This window comes from Perca flavescens, chromosome 1 (assembly GCF_004354835.1).
Source record: "Perca flavescens isolate YP-PL-M2 chromosome 1, PFLA_1.0, whole genome shotgun sequence".
NCBI classification, from domain to species: domain Eukaryota; kingdom Metazoa; phylum Chordata; class Actinopteri; order Perciformes; family Percidae; genus Perca; species Perca flavescens.
The window spans coordinates 40,297,911-40,317,111 of record NC_041331.1 but is presented as its reverse complement, the minus strand read 5'-3'; the positions used below and the strand labels follow the sequence as shown (position 1 = coordinate 40,317,111).

At 44.8% G+C, this 19,201-nt stretch overlaps 1 protein-coding gene across 10 annotated transcripts in view; it reads left to right on the top strand.

Moving 5' to 3' along the window:
• The window catches only part of herc1 (HECT and RLD domain containing E3 ubiquitin protein ligase family member 1), a 79,526-nt gene extending 60,325 nt beyond the window's left edge, over positions 1-19,201 (top strand). For all 10 annotated transcript variants that reach the window (XM_028586118.1, XM_028586162.1, XM_028586136.1 and 7 more), the window contains exons 66-79: positions 1,325-1,506; positions 1,683-1,838; positions 2,043-2,165; positions 2,306-2,408; positions 2,683-2,852; positions 3,803-3,941; positions 4,713-4,882; positions 5,201-5,370; positions 6,237-6,402; positions 7,210-7,286; positions 8,543-8,795; positions 14,517-14,669; positions 15,839-16,144; positions 18,510-19,201. In XM_028586118.1, the coding sequence (XP_028441919.1) occupies positions 1,325-1,506; positions 1,683-1,838; positions 2,043-2,165; positions 2,306-2,408; positions 2,683-2,852; positions 3,803-3,941; positions 4,713-4,882; positions 5,201-5,370; positions 6,237-6,402; positions 7,210-7,286; positions 8,543-8,795; positions 14,517-14,669; positions 15,839-16,144; positions 18,510-18,695 (2,354 nt within the window). In that variant the 3' untranslated portion in view covers positions 18,696-19,201. The remainder of the gene's footprint in view (positions 1-1,324; positions 1,507-1,682; positions 1,839-2,042; positions 2,166-2,305; positions 2,409-2,682; positions 2,853-3,802; positions 3,942-4,712; positions 4,883-5,200; positions 5,371-6,236; positions 6,403-7,209; positions 7,287-8,542; positions 8,796-14,516; positions 14,670-15,838; positions 16,145-18,509) is intronic.

Below are 19,201 nucleotides of genomic sequence, written 5' to 3'. Positions count from 1 at the left end.
GCTGAATCCTTTCATCAGCAGCCAAACAGAGTTAGTTAGTTTTGCAGGCTCCCATTTTTAAAAATCTGGGTCGAGTGAATAAAACCATTGCGGCCGCTGTTGACGGTAGCTTTGCTGTTTAAAAATGGCGTGTTTGTGCAGAATGTCCCGTGTCGCGCAAGTGGGTAAGCTTCGCTTCAGAACTCGAGCCATCATGGCGCCATTTTGTTGCTAACTGGCCATCACCTCCTGTTAGCATTCCGCTGACCGCCATTTTTTTTTTACGTCACTTGACTGCAAATAACTTTACATCAGAAGCGTTTAAAGACTCTATTTGTCCGTTGTTTAGTTCCAAAGAAACACGACAATGTATAAAAGGCTTCATTACCTTGTACCTCACGTTATGGCTCCGTAGCAGAACGTTTTTGTAAAAATAAGCTAACGATTGTGTCATAACCTAGTGACTTACTGTCGCATAGTAGAGGAATTACCGTATAGTACAGGAGAAGCTCGCAGGCAGTTTCAACTTACATGAGCTGTTTAGGTTTAATTACTAATGTTAACTAGCATGTTAGTGATCAATAATTAGCCTGTGCCCATGTTATCTCCTTACATACACCTACAGTCTCCGTATCTGTAAGATTGGGAATGATTGAGATTTCTCTCGGCACAGCTACCAGAAGACTTCACACTTTCAGACACGTTGCTCACGTCACATTCTCTCAGTTGGAGGCTGCGCAGTAAAGCTGGCCATCACCGGAAAAGTGCTTCTAATAGCCTTCACTGGTCTCCGTCCAGAGCAACGGGGTCTATTGGTCCATTATATACTGTCTATGGTGTTGCGCTTGTAACAATTCTCTCTGACCAATCACTGGTCTCCAGTGTTTTAACTCCACCTTCTAGTATCGACTCAGCTCGCTTGGAGCCTCGACAGAGCTGGAACCAAAAAAAGTACCAGGTACTGTCCAGGACTTTTACTGATGGGAAAACCAAAAAAGAATGAGTCAGTCCATACCATGCAGTGGAAAACGGCATAAAATGGAACAAAGCACAACCGGTTATTAAAACCCAACCCTGCACTTGGAAATATATCGACACATTCTACAGTAGTAGAAGTTGTGTTATTCTGTGTTGCTAACATTTACCACGATAACAAGTGGAGGGAAGGGTGCGAATGTCTAATAAGATAAAAAATGTTTATAATATGCTGCGTTAAAGTTGCTCCAGAAAAAAAAATAGGCGTTCTTACAAATTATCTTTCCAAATCAATGCAGTGATGAGAGGGCTACTTCAATAACTGTCATTACCTCCGCCATGACACTGTGGTCGTCTCTGTGCCCCTCAGGTTTTGTTGTGACTCAGCTGGTGACGTCATGCGGCAGCGACGGCCATTCCATGGCTCTGACGGAGAGCGGTGAGGTGTTCAGCTGGGGAGACGGGGACTACGGTAAGCTGGGCCACGGGAACAGCGACCGCCAGCGCCGACCGAGACAGATCGAAGCGCTGCAAGGAGAGGAGGTGGTGCAGGTCAGTCTTCTCCCTCCCCAAGAGTGTTTAGGAACACAAAGGATATAGAAGAAGGGGTTTTATTCAGTTCTGGTAAATGTAGAGACTGCAATATACCATTTATTTCAAGGATACCTGATAGTAATATATCATTTTGGTGTCACGATCTTCTTCACTTTGCTCTTTTTGCTCTTCAGATGTCCTGTGGGTTCAAACACTCTGCAGTAGTAACCGCTGATGGGAAGCTTTTCACATTTGGGAACGGGGATTACGGCAGACTGGGTTTGGGAAACACCTCGAACAAGAAGTTACCGGAAAAGGTCACCGCTCTGGAGGGCTACCAAGTCGGACAGGTACGACAGAAGAGTGTTACACTTTACCAAGGGGAGAAGTTGACATTTATTTAACGATTTTGCGGATTCTTTTTTTCACATGCTGAGTTTGTATGCCACAATTACCGTGTTCACCGACAGGACTACAGAAAGAAGCACTCGTCTGTTAAACACAGATGATTGACACCCTTTCTGAGTTTAGATTGCCATGTGTTCCTTCCTTAGGTGGCTTGTGGTTTGAACCACACTTTAGTCGTCTCCGCTGATGGAACGATGGTTTGGGCTTTTGGTGACGGAGACTACGGAAAACTGGGACTCGGCAATTCCACAGCCAAGTCCTCACCTCAGGTAGGTGCTGTGGCACTGTGTGGCCTCTTGCGTTATTTGACCTGTTAAAATTTTATGTTCACTTCAGAAAATAATCATATGATTTTGTTTTTAAATGAATGTAATCAAGTTTTTTTGGGGGGAATTGTTTGATTCCTTAGAAAGTGGACGTGTTGTGTGGAATCGGCATCAAGAAAGTGGCATGTGGAACACAGTTCTCTGTGGCTTTAACCAAAGATGGCAAAGTTTTCACGTTCGGTCAAGGTACAATTCTAAAAATGAGAATATAATTAGCAGATTAATTTATAATGAAATTAGTCATTGCAGCTCTAATAACAATACATACTGTATTAACATTAACATTTGTATAGCTTTGGTTCTGTTTAGGTTTTTCATATTCATACCCCTTAACTATTTATAATTTTTTGCAGTAAATAAGACAACTGCAGTACTTTCACAATAAACCTCATGTTAAGATAATTTGTGCTTTTTCATAAACATAACATTTAAATACATTTGTTTCCTCCCCTGATTGCAGACCGCCTGATTGGCTTGCCAGAAGGCCGAGCCAGGAACCACAACCGGCCCCAGCAGGTGCCGGCTCTGTCAGGGATCCACATCCAGGATGTGGCTGTCGGAGCTGAACACACTCTGGTGCTCTCCTCAACAGGAGACGTTTACACATGGGGCAGCAACTCAGAGGGACAGGTAACCTGCAGGGTGGGGGGAAACAACCATACAGCAATACTGTTCGATACATGGACGCCAAGTATCGATGTTTTATTATACAAATTGCACATGAGAATTTAACTTTTTGGTACTTGAATAATTAAATCCTTTCAGTCCACTAGATCAGGGGTTCTCAAACTTTTGTCAACAATGTACCTCCTTTGAATTGTGTTTTGAAGCCAAGTACCCCCTGACCAGCGCAAAACATCTTTACATAGATATAAAGAGGAACAATACAGTGTCGGCAGTGATAGATTTACGAAACAACAACCTTGTAACTGAAAAACATATTTGAATGCTACATTTCAAATGTTCAGAATCCATCACTTAATTCATTCATTATTATAGTATAATTATTTTAGGAATTATGCACGACATATGTTTAAATGAGCATTTTGCAAAAAGATCACGTACCCCCTGCAGTACTCCAAAGTACCCCCAGGGGTACGCGTACCCCCCATTTGAGAAACACTGCACTAGATGTTGCAGTTGAGTTTTTTTTCTTCTGGTGAAAACAGACATTAATTTTTTTAGATACAACAGATGTTGACAAAGTTTTTCATTGGTGACATAATTTGAAGTTGAAAAATAGCTAATAAATTGCAATATATCGCAGAATATCGCAATACGTTTAAAATCTCAATAATATCGTATGGTGATCGTATCATGGGGCCCTCTGGTGATTCCCACCCCTAGCCTAGCGGACGCACACAATGAACCCCAACTGAAATGTTGTACAATACTCAATAACGTTATTAATTACCTTCTCCAGCCAGTGTCTGCTCTGGAATAAGGAATTTTTAGCATTCAGTTAACGAGAAGTAGATCACAGTAAATTCATCGAATCACATTATTCATGTTTAATTTGGCCGATATCTTACCATAAATGATTAATTCACATGACTTTGACCTGGATCTTTGTTGTGTAGCTGGGTCTGGGCCACACCAACCATGTCAGAGAACCTACGGTGGCGACAGTGCTGCAGGGCAAGAACATCCACCAGATCTCTGCTGGACGCTGCCACAGTGCTGCCTGGACGGCTCCCTCTGTACCGCCTCGAGCACCAGGTTAGACACACACACACACACACACACACACACACACACACACACACACGTACGTTTCACTATCTTTGTGCATATTGACATAATGCATTCCCTAGCCCTTTACTCTAACCTTAACCATCACAACTGAACGTTTTTTGGAATATAGTAAAACAAGCCCACACACACACACACACAGACGTCCTAACATGCAACATAACATCCCCTGTCATGGCACTGCTGTCTTAACTGACAGACTTTATCCTGAAGGTCAGATATCCTGCAGCGCTGCTCAGATGTGTAGTCAATACCAAAATGGGCCACAGCACATTGTTGTCAGATGAGGCACCGCTATTGTTTGGTGGACAAACACTAAGTCATTTTATGTAATGTGGTTAGAAGGCTCCTTCTTCCGGACTATTTTCATATGAAAATAAAACAGAAAATATGGATGACTGACATGGAGTTCTGCAATGCTGCCACAACAAATGAGGACTCATAATTGAGCATAAACATAACAAACCTGTTTCTTTTTAACTTTTCTATGTCTACAACTTATATTTTCTGTGTGCTAATTTGTGTTTATACCAAAACTTTGACACATACACTTGTTTTTACATGCCACATTATAACTTAGAATGATATGTTCAATGTGATTTGTAGCAGCAACTCACCAAGTTCTATTTGTTGCATTTTGTTGCAAACGAAATTCTCTCTTCGTCTCTTGTAATACCACCCTGCTCTGCCCTCCACTCCCCTCCCTCGTGGTCCTTGTGTCTCCCTCCTCCCCTTCAGGCTCGTCGGTTCCTCTCCAGCTGGGTCTCCCTGTGGCGGTGCCTCCTCAGTACAGCGGGCTGAGAGAGGTCAGCATCGAGGCGGTGAGGGCTCGCCTGCGACTCCTCTACCACTTCTCTGACCTCATGTACTCCTCGTGGAGACTGCTCAACCTCAGCCCCAACAACCAGGTAGGCCGAAAACCAGGACTCCAGGAAAAGGGAAATATCAATAATTAGGATTCCTGGCTCAGCAGCTGGAGGAACACAAATGATTGGGTTGATCTAATGATTTTGTAATGTAATACCCATCTTCAAACACTATTCAGAGGTGGTCTTTGCTTAAATAAGATGTAACACAAGGAGATAAAAGTGGCGTTGAATTTAGACTTAAATGTCATTTTATTAAAAGAAATAAACGGAAAGCTTAAGATTTGTGAGGCAGTTAAAGCTACATCACAAACTGTTTTACACTATGTGATGATAATAAATGTAATCCTTTTTCTGCAGGGCTGTACGTCCCACTACAACGCCGGTACCTGGGGGATTGTTCAGGGCCAGCTGAGGCCCCTGTTGGCCCCCAGAGTGTACACTCTGCCCATGGTGCGCTCCATAGGCAAGACCATGGTGCAGGGCAAGAACTACGGCCCCCAGATCACCGTCAAACGGATCTCCACACGGTCAGTACTCCAATGGACTTTGTCTTTGTGTGTGTTTGTAACAAAGTTGCATGGTGAAATATAATGAAAAGGTGGATGAGCATTTCTGTGGAAGCCCAGTACTAATGGTTAAGGTTCTTTTGGGGGTTTTACGCTTTTATTTAAAAGTGGTCAGTAGAGGTACTAGCACACGAGCCATTTTGGGACCACCTAAGCCGAATGAATGTAAAATCAACGTAAGCATCTAAACTAACTAAATGACTTCTCTCAGATCTAATGATTGTAGTTTGTCCCGAGTGGACTTCTTTAGCAAGTTTTGTCTTTAAGCTTTTTCAGTGTTATTTATTTATCTGCTCTAGCTTTTCCAACGTTTTAGACACAGATATGGTGATAATAACGGTCCAAAATGATTTGAAATTCCTTTTTACATTTTCTTGAGGGAGGACCCCTAAATCCGCCGCCAAATATACAAATCTAGGGGAAACACCGAAGGTGACAATAAATTAAAGAAGAGTGCAGACCAGCAGGACGCACTCATTACAATTTCTAACTAAAATGTTTCTTATATACAGAATTGTTCATTCCATTCCTAATAGTAGTTAAGTCGAGGTATTTGTAAAGGCCATTTAACAACAAACATTGATGGTCTTTTACAGAGAATTTGAAAATACTGTTGGGTAAATAAATTAAATATTATTCGTTGAATAAGAAAATATTGCACAGAATCCGATAGTAAAGACTTTAAGAGTTGCTGTCGTCCCCATAACATTTGTGTAGACTCAAAAGACAGGATTTGAAAACACGCATAGTTAAGATTAAATTAAATCTTTGACTCGTTGCTTTTTTTGTGTTAAACTTCTACTTCTTATTTTAATAACCCTCTGCAGGGGACGGAAGTGTAAACCGATCTTCGTACAGATCGCCCGCCAGGTTGTGAAGCTGAACGCCTCGGACCTCCGACTGCCCTCCAGGGCCTGGAAGGTGAAGCTGGTGGGAGAGGGGGCCGATGACGCTGGCGGGGTCTTTGACGACACCATCACAGAGATGTGTCAGGTATGGACAGATCTGTTAATAAAGCCTGACCGATTTTTAAGGCCGATATCGATACAAATATAACTAACCAGCCTCATAGTGTGAAAACTCGGGGGTTGAGTCTGGAGTCTGGACTGATACGGAGACGTTTGGACACAATGATGCAGACACACACATTCACTTATTAATCTGGTCCAATAGGGTCCCTCTCTGACTCCTCACACCCCCATCACGGGACCCTTTTCTGGGAGAACACCAACCAATCCCAGCCCTTCTGACAGCTGTATAACTTCTGGGAGAAAAAAAAATCCGATATTCCAAGATCAGCCTATATATATATCCAGAAATGCGTAACAAAACAGACAGATTTCCCTAACATTAGTTATTTGTAGTTATTTAGGAGTCCGAACTAAAATAATATGATAATGCAGTTTAATAATGAACTTGTTTTATTGTTAAACAGAACAGAGGAACATTCTGATAAATAAAATGTATAAAAATACAAGCTTAAGATATGAAACTTAAAGGGTTAAACTTAAGCGCCATCTGGTAGACATGGACTATGCAACACCAACACTCAGAACATGGTTTTAGGGGGTTTCGTCTGTTTTTATTATTATTATTATTTACTTTTTAAATATTAATTTATCGGGCATTATAAATGCCGATACCGATAGTTTGGAAAATGCCTAATATCGGCCCGCCGATATATCGGCCGATGATATCGGCCCGCCGATATATCGGTCGGGCTCTATCTGTTAAAATGATTGTTGATAAGCCGGATGTTTACTGGATGCATTGTAAAACAGTGATGTTTCTCTCCTGTAGGAGCTGGAGACGGGAGTGGTGGACCTGCTCATCCCCTCCCCCAACTCCACAGCGGAGGTCGGCTACAACCGGGACAGGTGAGGAGCATGTCCGCCTCTCTTTATCCATTCTGACTGTCCATCCTCAAGTTTCTACTCTAATGAAAGATTCGGAATGTTATATCAATATCAATACAACCTTTTTTTACCTATGATGGCTGATATTTGGGATTATTCTTGTGCACAGCATGTCCACTAGGGGTGGGAATCTCTTGCCACCTCACGATTCGATTCCGATTCAGAGGCCAACGATTTGATTCCAAACTGATTATCGATGCAACAATTTTTTTTTATGTACATTTCCATGCGTGATTTTTAAAAATATACATATAAATCTGAGTTTGCTAATCACTACCTAGACAAAGCTTAGATTTTGACATATATTTGTCACACACAAGTTTTAATGAAATGTTTTGACTACTGTTTTTTTTTTTTTTATTTTGTAGTCATTCCATGCTTAAACCTTAAACATGCTTGTGAAAGTCTCCTTCTCTCCCAGTAATCTTCCATGTCAGAGGCTCAGTCATGTTTAAAGGTGGAGAATTGGCTTCTTAGAACATGAAAGATGAGGTGGTCAGATGTAATGGAAGATAAAGTAGATGAACAGCCTATATGTGTTTTGCCTAATTATTTTATATACAGTATGTCTTATTAGATCATGTGTATATATACACAATGTTAAATTTTTTTTTCCTTTTGACCATTTTTAATTATTATTATTTATTTTTTTAAATTGATTATTAACTTATCTGAATCGAGAATCAAATCGTTATAGAGAGAAATGCGATGCATCTAATAATCAGATATTTTTCCCACCCCTAATGTTGTATTTTTGAATACAAATGAAAACAAAACCAGAGCGTTTTTCCCCTTTCTCCAGAATAGATTGTTGCTGGCATTGCAAGACTACTGATATCCCAAATTGTTATATTTTTTATAGATTACTCTCCTGTTTTAGCTTGTAATGCTGGATGGCAAAGTGTATTTATATTCAGGGTCGAACTTCAAAAAGTGGTGTCCATTTGGCAACAGCAAAACAATATTATAACATCTCGAAAGAACTTGTCAGAATTGTCATGTAGCATAATCCAAGTCTCCCAAAATGCCCATTAATGTGCTCATTTGTCCTCTAAACATGTATATTTACTCATTTTAAATACATCCTTTCCAAAAGATCTTCTCATGCCTGCAGCTCCTTCGTTGGCTTACCTGGCACAACATAGTCCAAGTGTCATTTTAAACTCCTCGTTAGAAAACAAACCAAACAACATTTCTGCCTCCTTTAATCTGCCCAGGTTTCTCTTCAACCCATCTGCCTGCCTGGATGAGCACATGCTTCAGTTTAAGTTCCTGGGTATCCTGATGGGCGTGGCCATCCGCACCAAGAAGCCCCTGGACCTCCACCTGGCTCCACTGGTGTGGAAACAGCTGTGCTGCATCCCCCTGCTGCTGGAGGATCTGGAGGAAGTGGACCTCCTTTATGTGCAGACGCTCAAAAGCATTCTTCACATTGAAGACAGTGGCATCACCGAGGAGAATTTCCACGAGGTGGGACATGTATTTTTTTATTTTGTTATAAGGAGAGAGTGGTTATGTGGTTTATTTGCATTGTTTAATGTTAGATTTAAGTAGGTACTGTGAATGTATATGTAAGTCTCTAATTTGATATCAAATTAGAGACTTACATATAGTATCAGAGGAAGGAGGCCCAAAAAGATGCTATAATGAATAGCTGTGGATGCGGGGAGGGGCCCATAGGAAATGCCTTTCTACAGGGCCCAGAATTTGGTCCTACGCCCATGCTAGTCTATATCCAGAAATATTAAATAATAGCTACCTCAGTATTTAAGAGTTGACAAATTTATATCCTCTCATTGTACAAGTCTTCATATTACCCAACCATAGTAAGGCAGGTTCATTGAAGAGAGAGAAGGGGATTCAAACACTTGTGTGATGGGGAAAAGTATTGGTAATATACCTGATTTGAATGTAACAACTAAAGTGCCATACTGTATATTAGAACTGTGGTATAAAGGAAAGTTACAGAAAAGGGGAATACTACAGCTGTACATAGAGGCAGGATATATGATGGTGAATGAGATCCGTGAATGAGATTTTATTGCACATAAAACTGGTTAAGCGTTGCTCCACAGCAGTCAGTGCCAGTTAAACACCACCAACACCCTTCCACACATCTTCACTTCATCACTCTGTATTTAAGCTCCATCTCTGACTTCGACAGCACTCTAAAGAACTGAACACAAGTCAGCATTACCATCTTACTAACTAAAGGCTCACGAGGGTGACTGATCACTGTTGTGACAACGTGTTTACTTCCTCAGCCATGGGAATGTTCGATTCATCACAATCACATGTGCTGCTAAAAAGATAATAAGTAGCCAGTTCACAGGTTTTATTCCCAGACTGAAATCAAGTTCAAGTTCATTTATTTATATAGCACATTCAAACAGCCGCTAGACAGACCAAAGTGCTTTACAGAGCTAGCATAAAAAAACATAAAACCAGCAAGACAGAGCGTAAAACACATAATAAAAACAACAAGGCTAAGAGCAACCTTAAAACACTGACTCAAATATACAAAAGAAGGACAACTCAAATAGGAAATCAATATGCTAATGAGAATAAGTAGGTTTTTACCAACAACTTGGTTTGTGAAATGTCACAAACCAAAACAGACTTTAAGTGATGTCCCATAACGTGACCACACCACACCCAGTGATTTAGAGGAGGGCTGTTTACAGCCGACAGGGTTGAACATTAACCAACCAAACGTTGCCCTGAATCCGTGTTCACATTTCAGATTTTCAGATTTCAGACTGACTGGTTAGCTGAGAAAACAGACAGTACAGTAATGTGTCTGTAACCAGTTTGAAGCTTTGTCAGAGCTTGATGTAAGCCCTGCTGGAGGGGGATTGGGGGGGGGGCTGTGGGTAAGCTTTTCAAACACCAGCAGTCAGAGCTCAGCTTTGCCTCTCTTCCCCGCTCTGGTACACACTGTTTCTCTCTCCCACTCTCCCAGCGCTGATAAAACCTCAGCATGACTGTGGCCTCGACCAGTACTGATACACAGACCACACACCCCTCCCCCCCCCCCTTAATATCCACAGATAGGCTGGCTAAAGCAGCAGAAAGCTTAGATATCCCCGGAGGCCGTCTTCTGTCCAAACAACCTCACACAACCCCTGCTCTGTAAAGCCCCGTCCTACAGGAATGCCAGCGCCGCTGTTGCTGCAGCATATCCTGCCTGCCGGAGACTTGGCCCCGCTCCCAGGCTTGTAGAGGAGAGAAAAGGGAGGTTTGGAGTCGCAACACTAGCTCCGTCAGCCAGGCCGAGAGGGGGGGAGGAAGGGGCTGCATCTGCTGCTTTGGCATGAAAGGAGGGAGAGTGGGAGAGACACGGAATCTGCTCCTCTGTTGGCTTTGGTTTGAATTCTGCCAGACGAGCCATCCAATGTCTTACCATCCATCCATCCATCTTCGTCCGCTTATCCGGTGTCGGGTCGCGGGGGGAGCAGCTCCAGCAGGGGACCCCAAACTTCCCTTTCCCGAGCAACATTAACCAGCTCCGACTGGGGATCCTGAGTTCCCCCAGGCCAGGTTGGAGATATAATCCCTCCACCTAGTCCTGGGTCTTCCCGAGGCCTCCTCCCAGCTGGGCGTGCCTGAACACCTCCCTAGGGAGGCGCCCAGGGGCATCCTTACCAGATGCCCGAACCACCTCAACTGGCTCCTTTCGACGCAAAGAGCAGCGGCTCTCTCCGAGCTCCTCACGGATGAGTGAGCTTCTCACCCTATCTCTAAGGGAGACGCCAGCCACCCTCCTGAGGAAACCCATTTCAGCCGCTTGTACCCTGGATCTCGTTCTTTCGGTCATGACCCAGCCTTCATGACCATAGGTGAGGGTAGGAACGAAAACTGACCGGTAGATCGAGAGCTTTGCCTTCTGGCTAAGCTCTCTTTTTCGTCACAACGGTGCGATAGATTGAATGCAATACCGCACCCGCTGCGCCCGATTCTCCGACCAATCTCCCGCCCCATTGTCCCTCACTCGCGAACACAACCCCAAGATACTTGAACTCCTTCACTTGGGGTAAGGACTCATTCCCTACCTGGAGAAGGCATTCCATCGGTTTCCTGCTGAGAACCATGGCCTCAGATTTAGAGGTGCTGATCCTCATCCCAACCGCTTCACACTCGGTTGCGAACCCGATCCAGTGAGTGCTGAAGGTCGCAGGCCGATGATGCCATCAGGACCACATCATCTGCAAAGAGCAGCGATGAGATCCCCAGCCCACCAAACTGCAACCCCTCCCACCCCGACTACGCCTCGATATCCTGTCCATAAATACTACAAACAGGATTGGTGACAAAGCGCAGCCCTGGCGGAGGCCAACCCTCACCTGAAAAGAGTCCGACTTACTACCGAGAACCCGGACACAGCTCTCGCTTTGGTTGTACAGAGATTGGATGGCCCTGAGAAGAGACCCCTCACCCCATACTCCCGCAGCACCTCCCACAGTATCTCCCGGGGGACCCGGTCATACGCCTTCTCCAAATCCACAAAACACATGTAGACCGGTTGGGCATACTCCCAGGCTCCCTCCAGGATCCTTGCGAGAGTGAAGAGCTGGTCCGTTGTTCCACGACCAGGACGGAATCCGCATTGTTCCTCCTCAACCCGAGGTTCGACTATTGGCCGAACCCTCCTTTCCAGCACCTTGGAGTAGACTTTACCAGGGAGGCTGAGAAGTGTGATACCCCTATAATTGGCACACACCCTCTGGTCCCCTTTTTAAAAAGGGGAACCACCACCCCAGTCTGCCACTCCTTTGGCACCGTCCCCAGACTTCCACGCAATGTTGAAAAGGCGTGTCAACCAGGACAGCCCCTCCACACCCAGAGCCTTGAGCATTTCTGGACGGATCTCATCAATCCCGGGGCTTTGCCACTGTGTAGTTGTTTGACTACATCAGTGACTTCCGCCTGGGAAATCGACGACAATCCCCCATTATCCTCCAGCTCTGCCTCTAACATAGAGGGCGTATTAGTCGGATTCAGGAGTTCTGCAAAGTGCTCCTTCCACCGCCCTATTACCTCCTCAGTTGAGGTCAACAGTGTCCCATCCTTACTGTACACAGCTTGGATGGTTCCCCGCCCCCCCTCCTGAGGTGGCGAACAGTTTTCCAGAAGCACTTTGGTGCCGACCGAAAGTCCTTCTCCATGTCTTCTCCAAACTTCTCCCACACCCGCTGCTTTGCCTCTTTCACGGCAGAGGCTGCAGCCCTTCGGCCCTTTCGGTACCCTGCAACTGCCTCCGAGTCCTCCGGGATAACATATCCCGGAAAGACTCCTTCTTCAGTCGGACGGCTTCCCTGACCACCGTTGTCCACCACGGTGTTCGTGGGTTACCGCCCCTGAGGCACCTAAGACCCTAAGACCACAGCTCCTCGCTGCAGCTTCAGCAATGGAAACTTTGAACATTGTCCACTCGGGTTCAATGCCCCCAGCCTCCACAGGGATGCACGAAAAGCTCCGCCGGAGGTGTGAGTTGAAAGTCTGTTGGACAGGGGCCTCCTCCAGACGCGTTCCCAATTTACCCGCACTACACGCTTGGGCTTACCAGGTCTGTCCAGAGTCTTCCCCACCCTCTGACCCAACTCACCACCAGATGGTGATCGGTTGACAGCTCTGCCCCTCTCTTCACCCGAGTGTCCAAAACATACGGCCTCAGATCAGATGAAACGATTATGAAATCGATCATTGACCTTCGGCCTAGGGTGCTCTGGTACCAGGTACACTTATGAGCATCCCTATGTTCGAACATGGTGTTCAAGTATAGACAATCCATGACTAGCACAGAAGTCCAACAACAAACAACCACTCTGGTTTAGATCAGGGAGGCCGTTCCTCCCAATCACGCCTCCAGGTGTCTCCATCATTGCCCACGCAGCGCGTTGAAGTCCCCAGCAGAACAATGGAGTCCCCACTGGAGCCCCATGCAGGACTCCAGTCAAGGTCTCCAAGAAGGCCGAATACTCCGAACTCCTGTTTGGTGCATATGCACAAACAACAGTCAGAGTTTTCCCCCAACCCGCAGGGCGTGGGAGGCGACCCTCTCGTCCACTGGGGTAAACTCCAACACAGCGGCGCCAGCCGGGGACTTGTGAGTATCCCCACACCCGCCCGGCGCCTCACACCCTGGGCAACTCCGGAGAAGAAAAGAGTCCAACCCCTATCCAGGAGTATGGTTCCAGAACCAAGACTGTGCGTGAGGTAAGCCCCACCAGATCTAACCGTAGCGCCCCCCTCCCGCACCAGTTCCGGCTCCTTCCCCCACAGAGAGGTGACGTTCCACGTCCCCAGAGCCAGCGCCTGCTGCCCGGGTCTGGTCCGTCGAGGCCCCTGACCTTCACTGCCACCCATGTGGCATCGCACCCGACCCCAACGGTTCCTCCCACAGGTGGTGGGCCCATGGGATGGAGAGGGAGTTGCCACGTAGCTTGTTCGGGCTGTGCCCGGCCGGGCTCCGTGGCAAACCCGCCACCAGGCGCTTCGCCGACGAGCCCACCGCCTGGGCCTGGCTCCAGACGGGGCCCCGGCTTCCTCCGGGCAGGGTCACTCCATCTCTGCTTAGCTTTTTCATTGGGGTTTTTGAACCATTCTTTGTCTGGCCCCTCACCTGAGACCACTTTGCCTTGGGAGACCCTACCAGGAGCACAAAGCTCCAGACAACACAGCCCTCAGGTTCACAGAGACACACAAACCTCTCCACCACGATAAGGTGATGGTTCACGGAGATGTCTTACCATGATATTATAATATCTCGTTGCTTGCCAGGAAGTGAATACATTATTAGATACATTTCAGTTTTTGACCAATCTGTTTGATCGTTATTCAGTCAAAGGAAAGCTGGCGAGTATTCCATGTTTACTTGCTAGCGGTCTTCTTCTTAACCTTTGCTATGCTTCTTTGTGCGTCACCACCACCAGCTATCGATCAGTTGAATAGCGTGACACTGATATGTATCACGTCGTGCATCCCTTTGTGTGTGCATGACACAAACCAACCATAAAAACATATTTCTGTAGTGCTTCTGATGTACTTGTGGTCAAAAACCTTTTTTATTGTAAATTAGCGACAAAAATAGTTTTCCTTTGGAGGAGTCGTCTTAACTATGAAAGTAATTCATGTCAAGTCCACTAACAGTTAGATGTATTGGACTAATTATTGTTTGTGTTTGTTTTCCAGATGATTCCCCTGGATTCTTTTGTCGGGCAGAGTGCGGATGGAAAGATGGTGCCCATCATCCCGGGGGGAAACAGCATCCCGCTCACTTTCTCCAACAGGAAGGAATATGTGGAAAGAGCTATCGAGTACCGGCTGCATGAAATCGATCGACAGGTATATTAAAACTCTGCCACAGAGCCTGGAGGAGAAAAAACATCACGAGTGTTTCATGCTCTGCTTTTCTGTCAGGAGAACGTGAATACAAACATGTAGCTTATTGTTAGTTTCTTTTTACAGTTTTAAAGGTCCCATGACATGGTGCTCTTTGGATGCTTTTATATAGACCTTATTAGTCCCCAAATACTGTATCTGAAGTCTCTTTTATATAGACCTTAGTAGTCCCCTAATACTGTATCTGAAGTCTCTTTTATATAGACCTTAGTGGTCCCCTAACACTGTATCTCAAGTCTCTTTTATATAGACCTTAGTGGTCCCCTAATACTGTATCTCAAGTCTCTTTTATATAGACCTTAGTGGTCCCTAATACTGTATCTGAAGTCTCTTTTATATAGACCTTAGTGGTCCCCTAATACTGTATCTGAAGTCACTTTTATATAGACCTTAGTGGTCCCCTAATACTGTATCTGAAGTCTCCTTTATATAGACCTTAGTGGTCCCCTAATACTGTATCTGAAGTCTCTTTTATTTAGGCCTTAGTGGTCCCCTAATACTGTATCTGAAGTCTATTTCCCGAAATTCAGTCTTGGTGCAGAATTACAGCCACTAGAGCCAGTCCCACAATGAGCTTTCTTTAGGATGTGCCATTTCTGTGTCTGTAGCTATTGAGGAGGAGAGGGGGGGCAAGGTGGAGGGTGGGGGTACGGTCTTGACCAATTGCCACTTTGCTTGTTTGAAAGCCATGATGTCTCTCTCTCTCATGGGTGGGCGAAATTCTCTGGGCGGGCAAAGCAGAGAAAGGGGAGGTAACCTTGCTCCTTATGACCTCATAAGGAGAAGATTCCTGATTGGTCCATCTGAGCTTTCATTTTCTCAAAGACAGAGCAGGATACCCAGGGCTCGGTTTACACCTATCACCATTTCTAGCCACTGGGGGACCATAGGCAGGCTGGGGGAACTCATATTGTGTATATATATATATATATATATATATATATATATATATATATATTAAAAACCTCATAAAGTGAAATTTTCATGCCATGGGACCTTTTAAAGGTCTCAGTTTTAACACTTGCACTCTGTGATCTTGTGCTGTGAAAAGCAGCTTTCCTATTTAAACTTGACTTACTGGCCTTACCCCTGTCCTGTCCCTCCCGTCTCAGGTGGCGGCGGTGCGTGAGGGCATGTCGTGGATCGTGCCGGTGCCGCTGCTCTCGCTGCTGACGGCCAAGCAGCTGGAGCAGATGGTGTGCGGCATGCCGGAGATCTGCTGCGACGTGCTGAAGAAGGTGGTGCGCTACAGGGAGGTGGACGAGCAGCACTCCCTGGTGCAGTGGTTCTGGCAAACGCTGGAGGAGTTCTCCAACGAGGAGCGGGTCCTCTTCATGCGCTTCGTCTCGGGACGCTCGAGGCTGCCCGCCAACACGGCCGACATCTCTCAGAGGTTTCAGATCATGAAGGTGGACAGGGTGAGTGAAGCCGGATCCAAGTGCTGCATGTTGGAGACTCGTTTTGTTTCGCTGTTTCAGGGGTTCTCAAACCTATCACTTAAAGGTCCACATCTTAATTTAATTCAAGCTCAGAGGTCTGGAACTATTGGAAGTAAAAAAGTAACATTTAATAGATTTACTTTGACCTTTTCAGCAACATACATTCAGTTTGAATATTCAATTCAATTCAATTTTATTTATAGTGTCAAATCATAACAAGAGTTATCTCAGGACACTTTACAGATAGAGTAGGTCTAGACCACACTCTATAATTTACAAAGACGCAACAATTCCAGTGATTCCCCCAAGAGCAAGCATAAATGCGTAAGTGCGACAGTGGCGAGGAAAACCTCGGCAGACCCAGACTCTTGGTAGGCGGTGTCTGACGGTGCCGGTTGGGGGTGTGATGAACAGTGGCAATAATAGTCCCAATAAAGATAATGACTAGAGATAGTGGTTGTAATAGTTCATGGTGTCACAGGGCCCAGCAGGGCGTGGCAGGATGTTGGCCGGACGTAGCGAGTCGTAGCTGGGCATTGCAGAGCGTAGTTTTCCTGGTCAACTTTTGTGTTGGTATCGCTACCTGAAATGTCAGCAACGGTGCCTTTTTTTCCAGTAACCTACTTCATCTCTTACAGTTTTTCTCAGTCGCTTTGGTACATTTCTCAGATCAGAATTGAAATTCTCCAAACTACCTGTTCAGTCGTCACATCAGTGGCTCACTTGTGCACATCAAAAAAGCAGTTTCTCATTTCTTTGAACAAGTTGCAAATGCTTTGGTACATCCACGCAAATGGTTATGTACAATTCTCTGCTGTATTATAATGGGTCTCTGTTGAATAGTCTCACCCCCCCCACAATATTTAGGCATTAGTTCATAGCATAAGTCATGCAAAATGGTTGAACAAGTTGTCATAATATGTCAAGCATATTTCTGTACATTTCCATTAGACCTTTTTTTTCTAAATCTGTCCTGAATTGGTAAATTGATCCCAGGTGAATCTTGACTTTCTCTAACGAAGGTGCATCTCATGAACCATCAACTGGCAAGTGTATATATATATATATATATATATATATATATATATATATATATATATATATAGATATATATAGATATATATAGATATAGATATAAATATCTATATATATATATATATAGATATCTATAGATATATATATATACAAATTACAGTACACACAGTAAAGTGTAAATGTGAATCTTGTCCAGTCTCTTGCACTCAAACTCCCACATACACCAAGGTGTGACCTACAATTTACAATAATTGTCATCACGTTAGCCATAGTTTACATCCGAACATCCCTTCAGAGTACACTGTCATACTGACAACATGACTAAGCAATTTGACTGTCTTATCTGTACACAATGACACGTCATTCTGATGGCCCTGACGTGTTTGTTGACGCAGATATTGACTTTGGAGAGATGAACTATGGATTTTGAGGGAGAGACTGGCTTTTGCAGGTCATCCGTGGTGTTTTGCTATTTGTACGAATTGTTTTGAGAAATGCACTTAACTGTTTTGCAAATGTCGAGGATGATTTGAGAACTGTACCAAAGCGACTGAGAACAACTGTAATACAGAAAATGTATTTCAGTTGTGAAAATGAGTCCAAACCTATTTTATTCTATTTGCATTTTTATTTAGAACATTTCACACACCACACTAAATAAAACCCCTCCCTAGAGTCTGTCCCCGGGGCATAGACAACGCCGTCGGCTCAGAGGAAGTGGAACCACACTGCGACTTTCTTCCAACTCGCCGTTCTGCTATATTGCAGCAAACGTCCGCGACACTCGCGACAGATTTCTCGGCATCGCTGTGACTCACTGTGACTTGAATGAGTTACGGTACAGATCCACTTGTCCGTGCGACGCTTCTGTCACGCCGCGCTCCACTCTATTCCTACGGGTGACATCAAGCGACTTCAACGTGCACGCAAAGCATTCTGGGAAGGCGGTGCTACATTTGAGAAAATGTTGCGCATCAATGCAATGCAAATGAATCCGTTGAACGCGACTATCCAATAGAAGTAGAGCACAGAGGAGACGGGGAGAACGCGGGGTCCTTTTTCTGCTAGACGCTGCAAAAATGCTGTAAATTGAGGACCGCCCATCAACGTAGAAATGAGGGGAGGCGTCGCGACACCACGCGTCAGTCGTGTCGCAAAAGTGGATCTGTACCGTTAGGGTCGCAGAGGCAGGATTGAAGAATGCTGATATTTGACGGAGTCGACATGGAATCGGGGTAGGTGGAGAGACGGCAACATTTCTAACGACTTTGTTTATACCTCCGTGTGTGTGTGTGTTTATTCTCTGCAGCCGTACGATAGCCTGCCGACCTCTCAGACCTGCTTCTTCCAGCTGCGTCTGCCTCCGTACTCCAGCCAGGCCGTCATGGCAGAGCGGCTGCGCTACGCCATCAACAACTGCCGCTCCATCGACATGGACAACTACATGCTCTCCCGAAACGTGGACAACGCCGAGGGCTCCGACACGGACTACTGACGCAGGCACTTCCACACGTGCACACAAATAAATCACGGACAGTCAGTCGCGGACTGGCTTATATAAAACACACACAAACCCAGAGATGCTTGGTGGTCTCTGCACCAGTCGTAGGGAACTCCTGAGCAGACGGGCCACTTTTTAAATCCATTTTACGTTCTTTCAAACAGCACATATTATCATTTCTCCTTGTGGTTTATTAGCAATTTTTAAATAACACAAAGATCCACACGAGAAGTACATTGAGTGTTGATTTTTTTTTTTTTGTTGCCCATTACTCCACATCCCATTTTCAGGGTTTCTGCATGGAGGTATGTTTATTATTTGGAAATGTGTATAGAATATTCAATCAAGTGGTGGAGGAAAAAAAAAGAATACTGTACATTGTGTAAAATGCTTCATTAGGAAAATGTTTTGCATAATATCCATATTTATTGTTTTCATTGCCTATGCAGAGTTTCCCAAAGCATACAGAAAAAACAAAACAATAAATGCTGCATAACTGA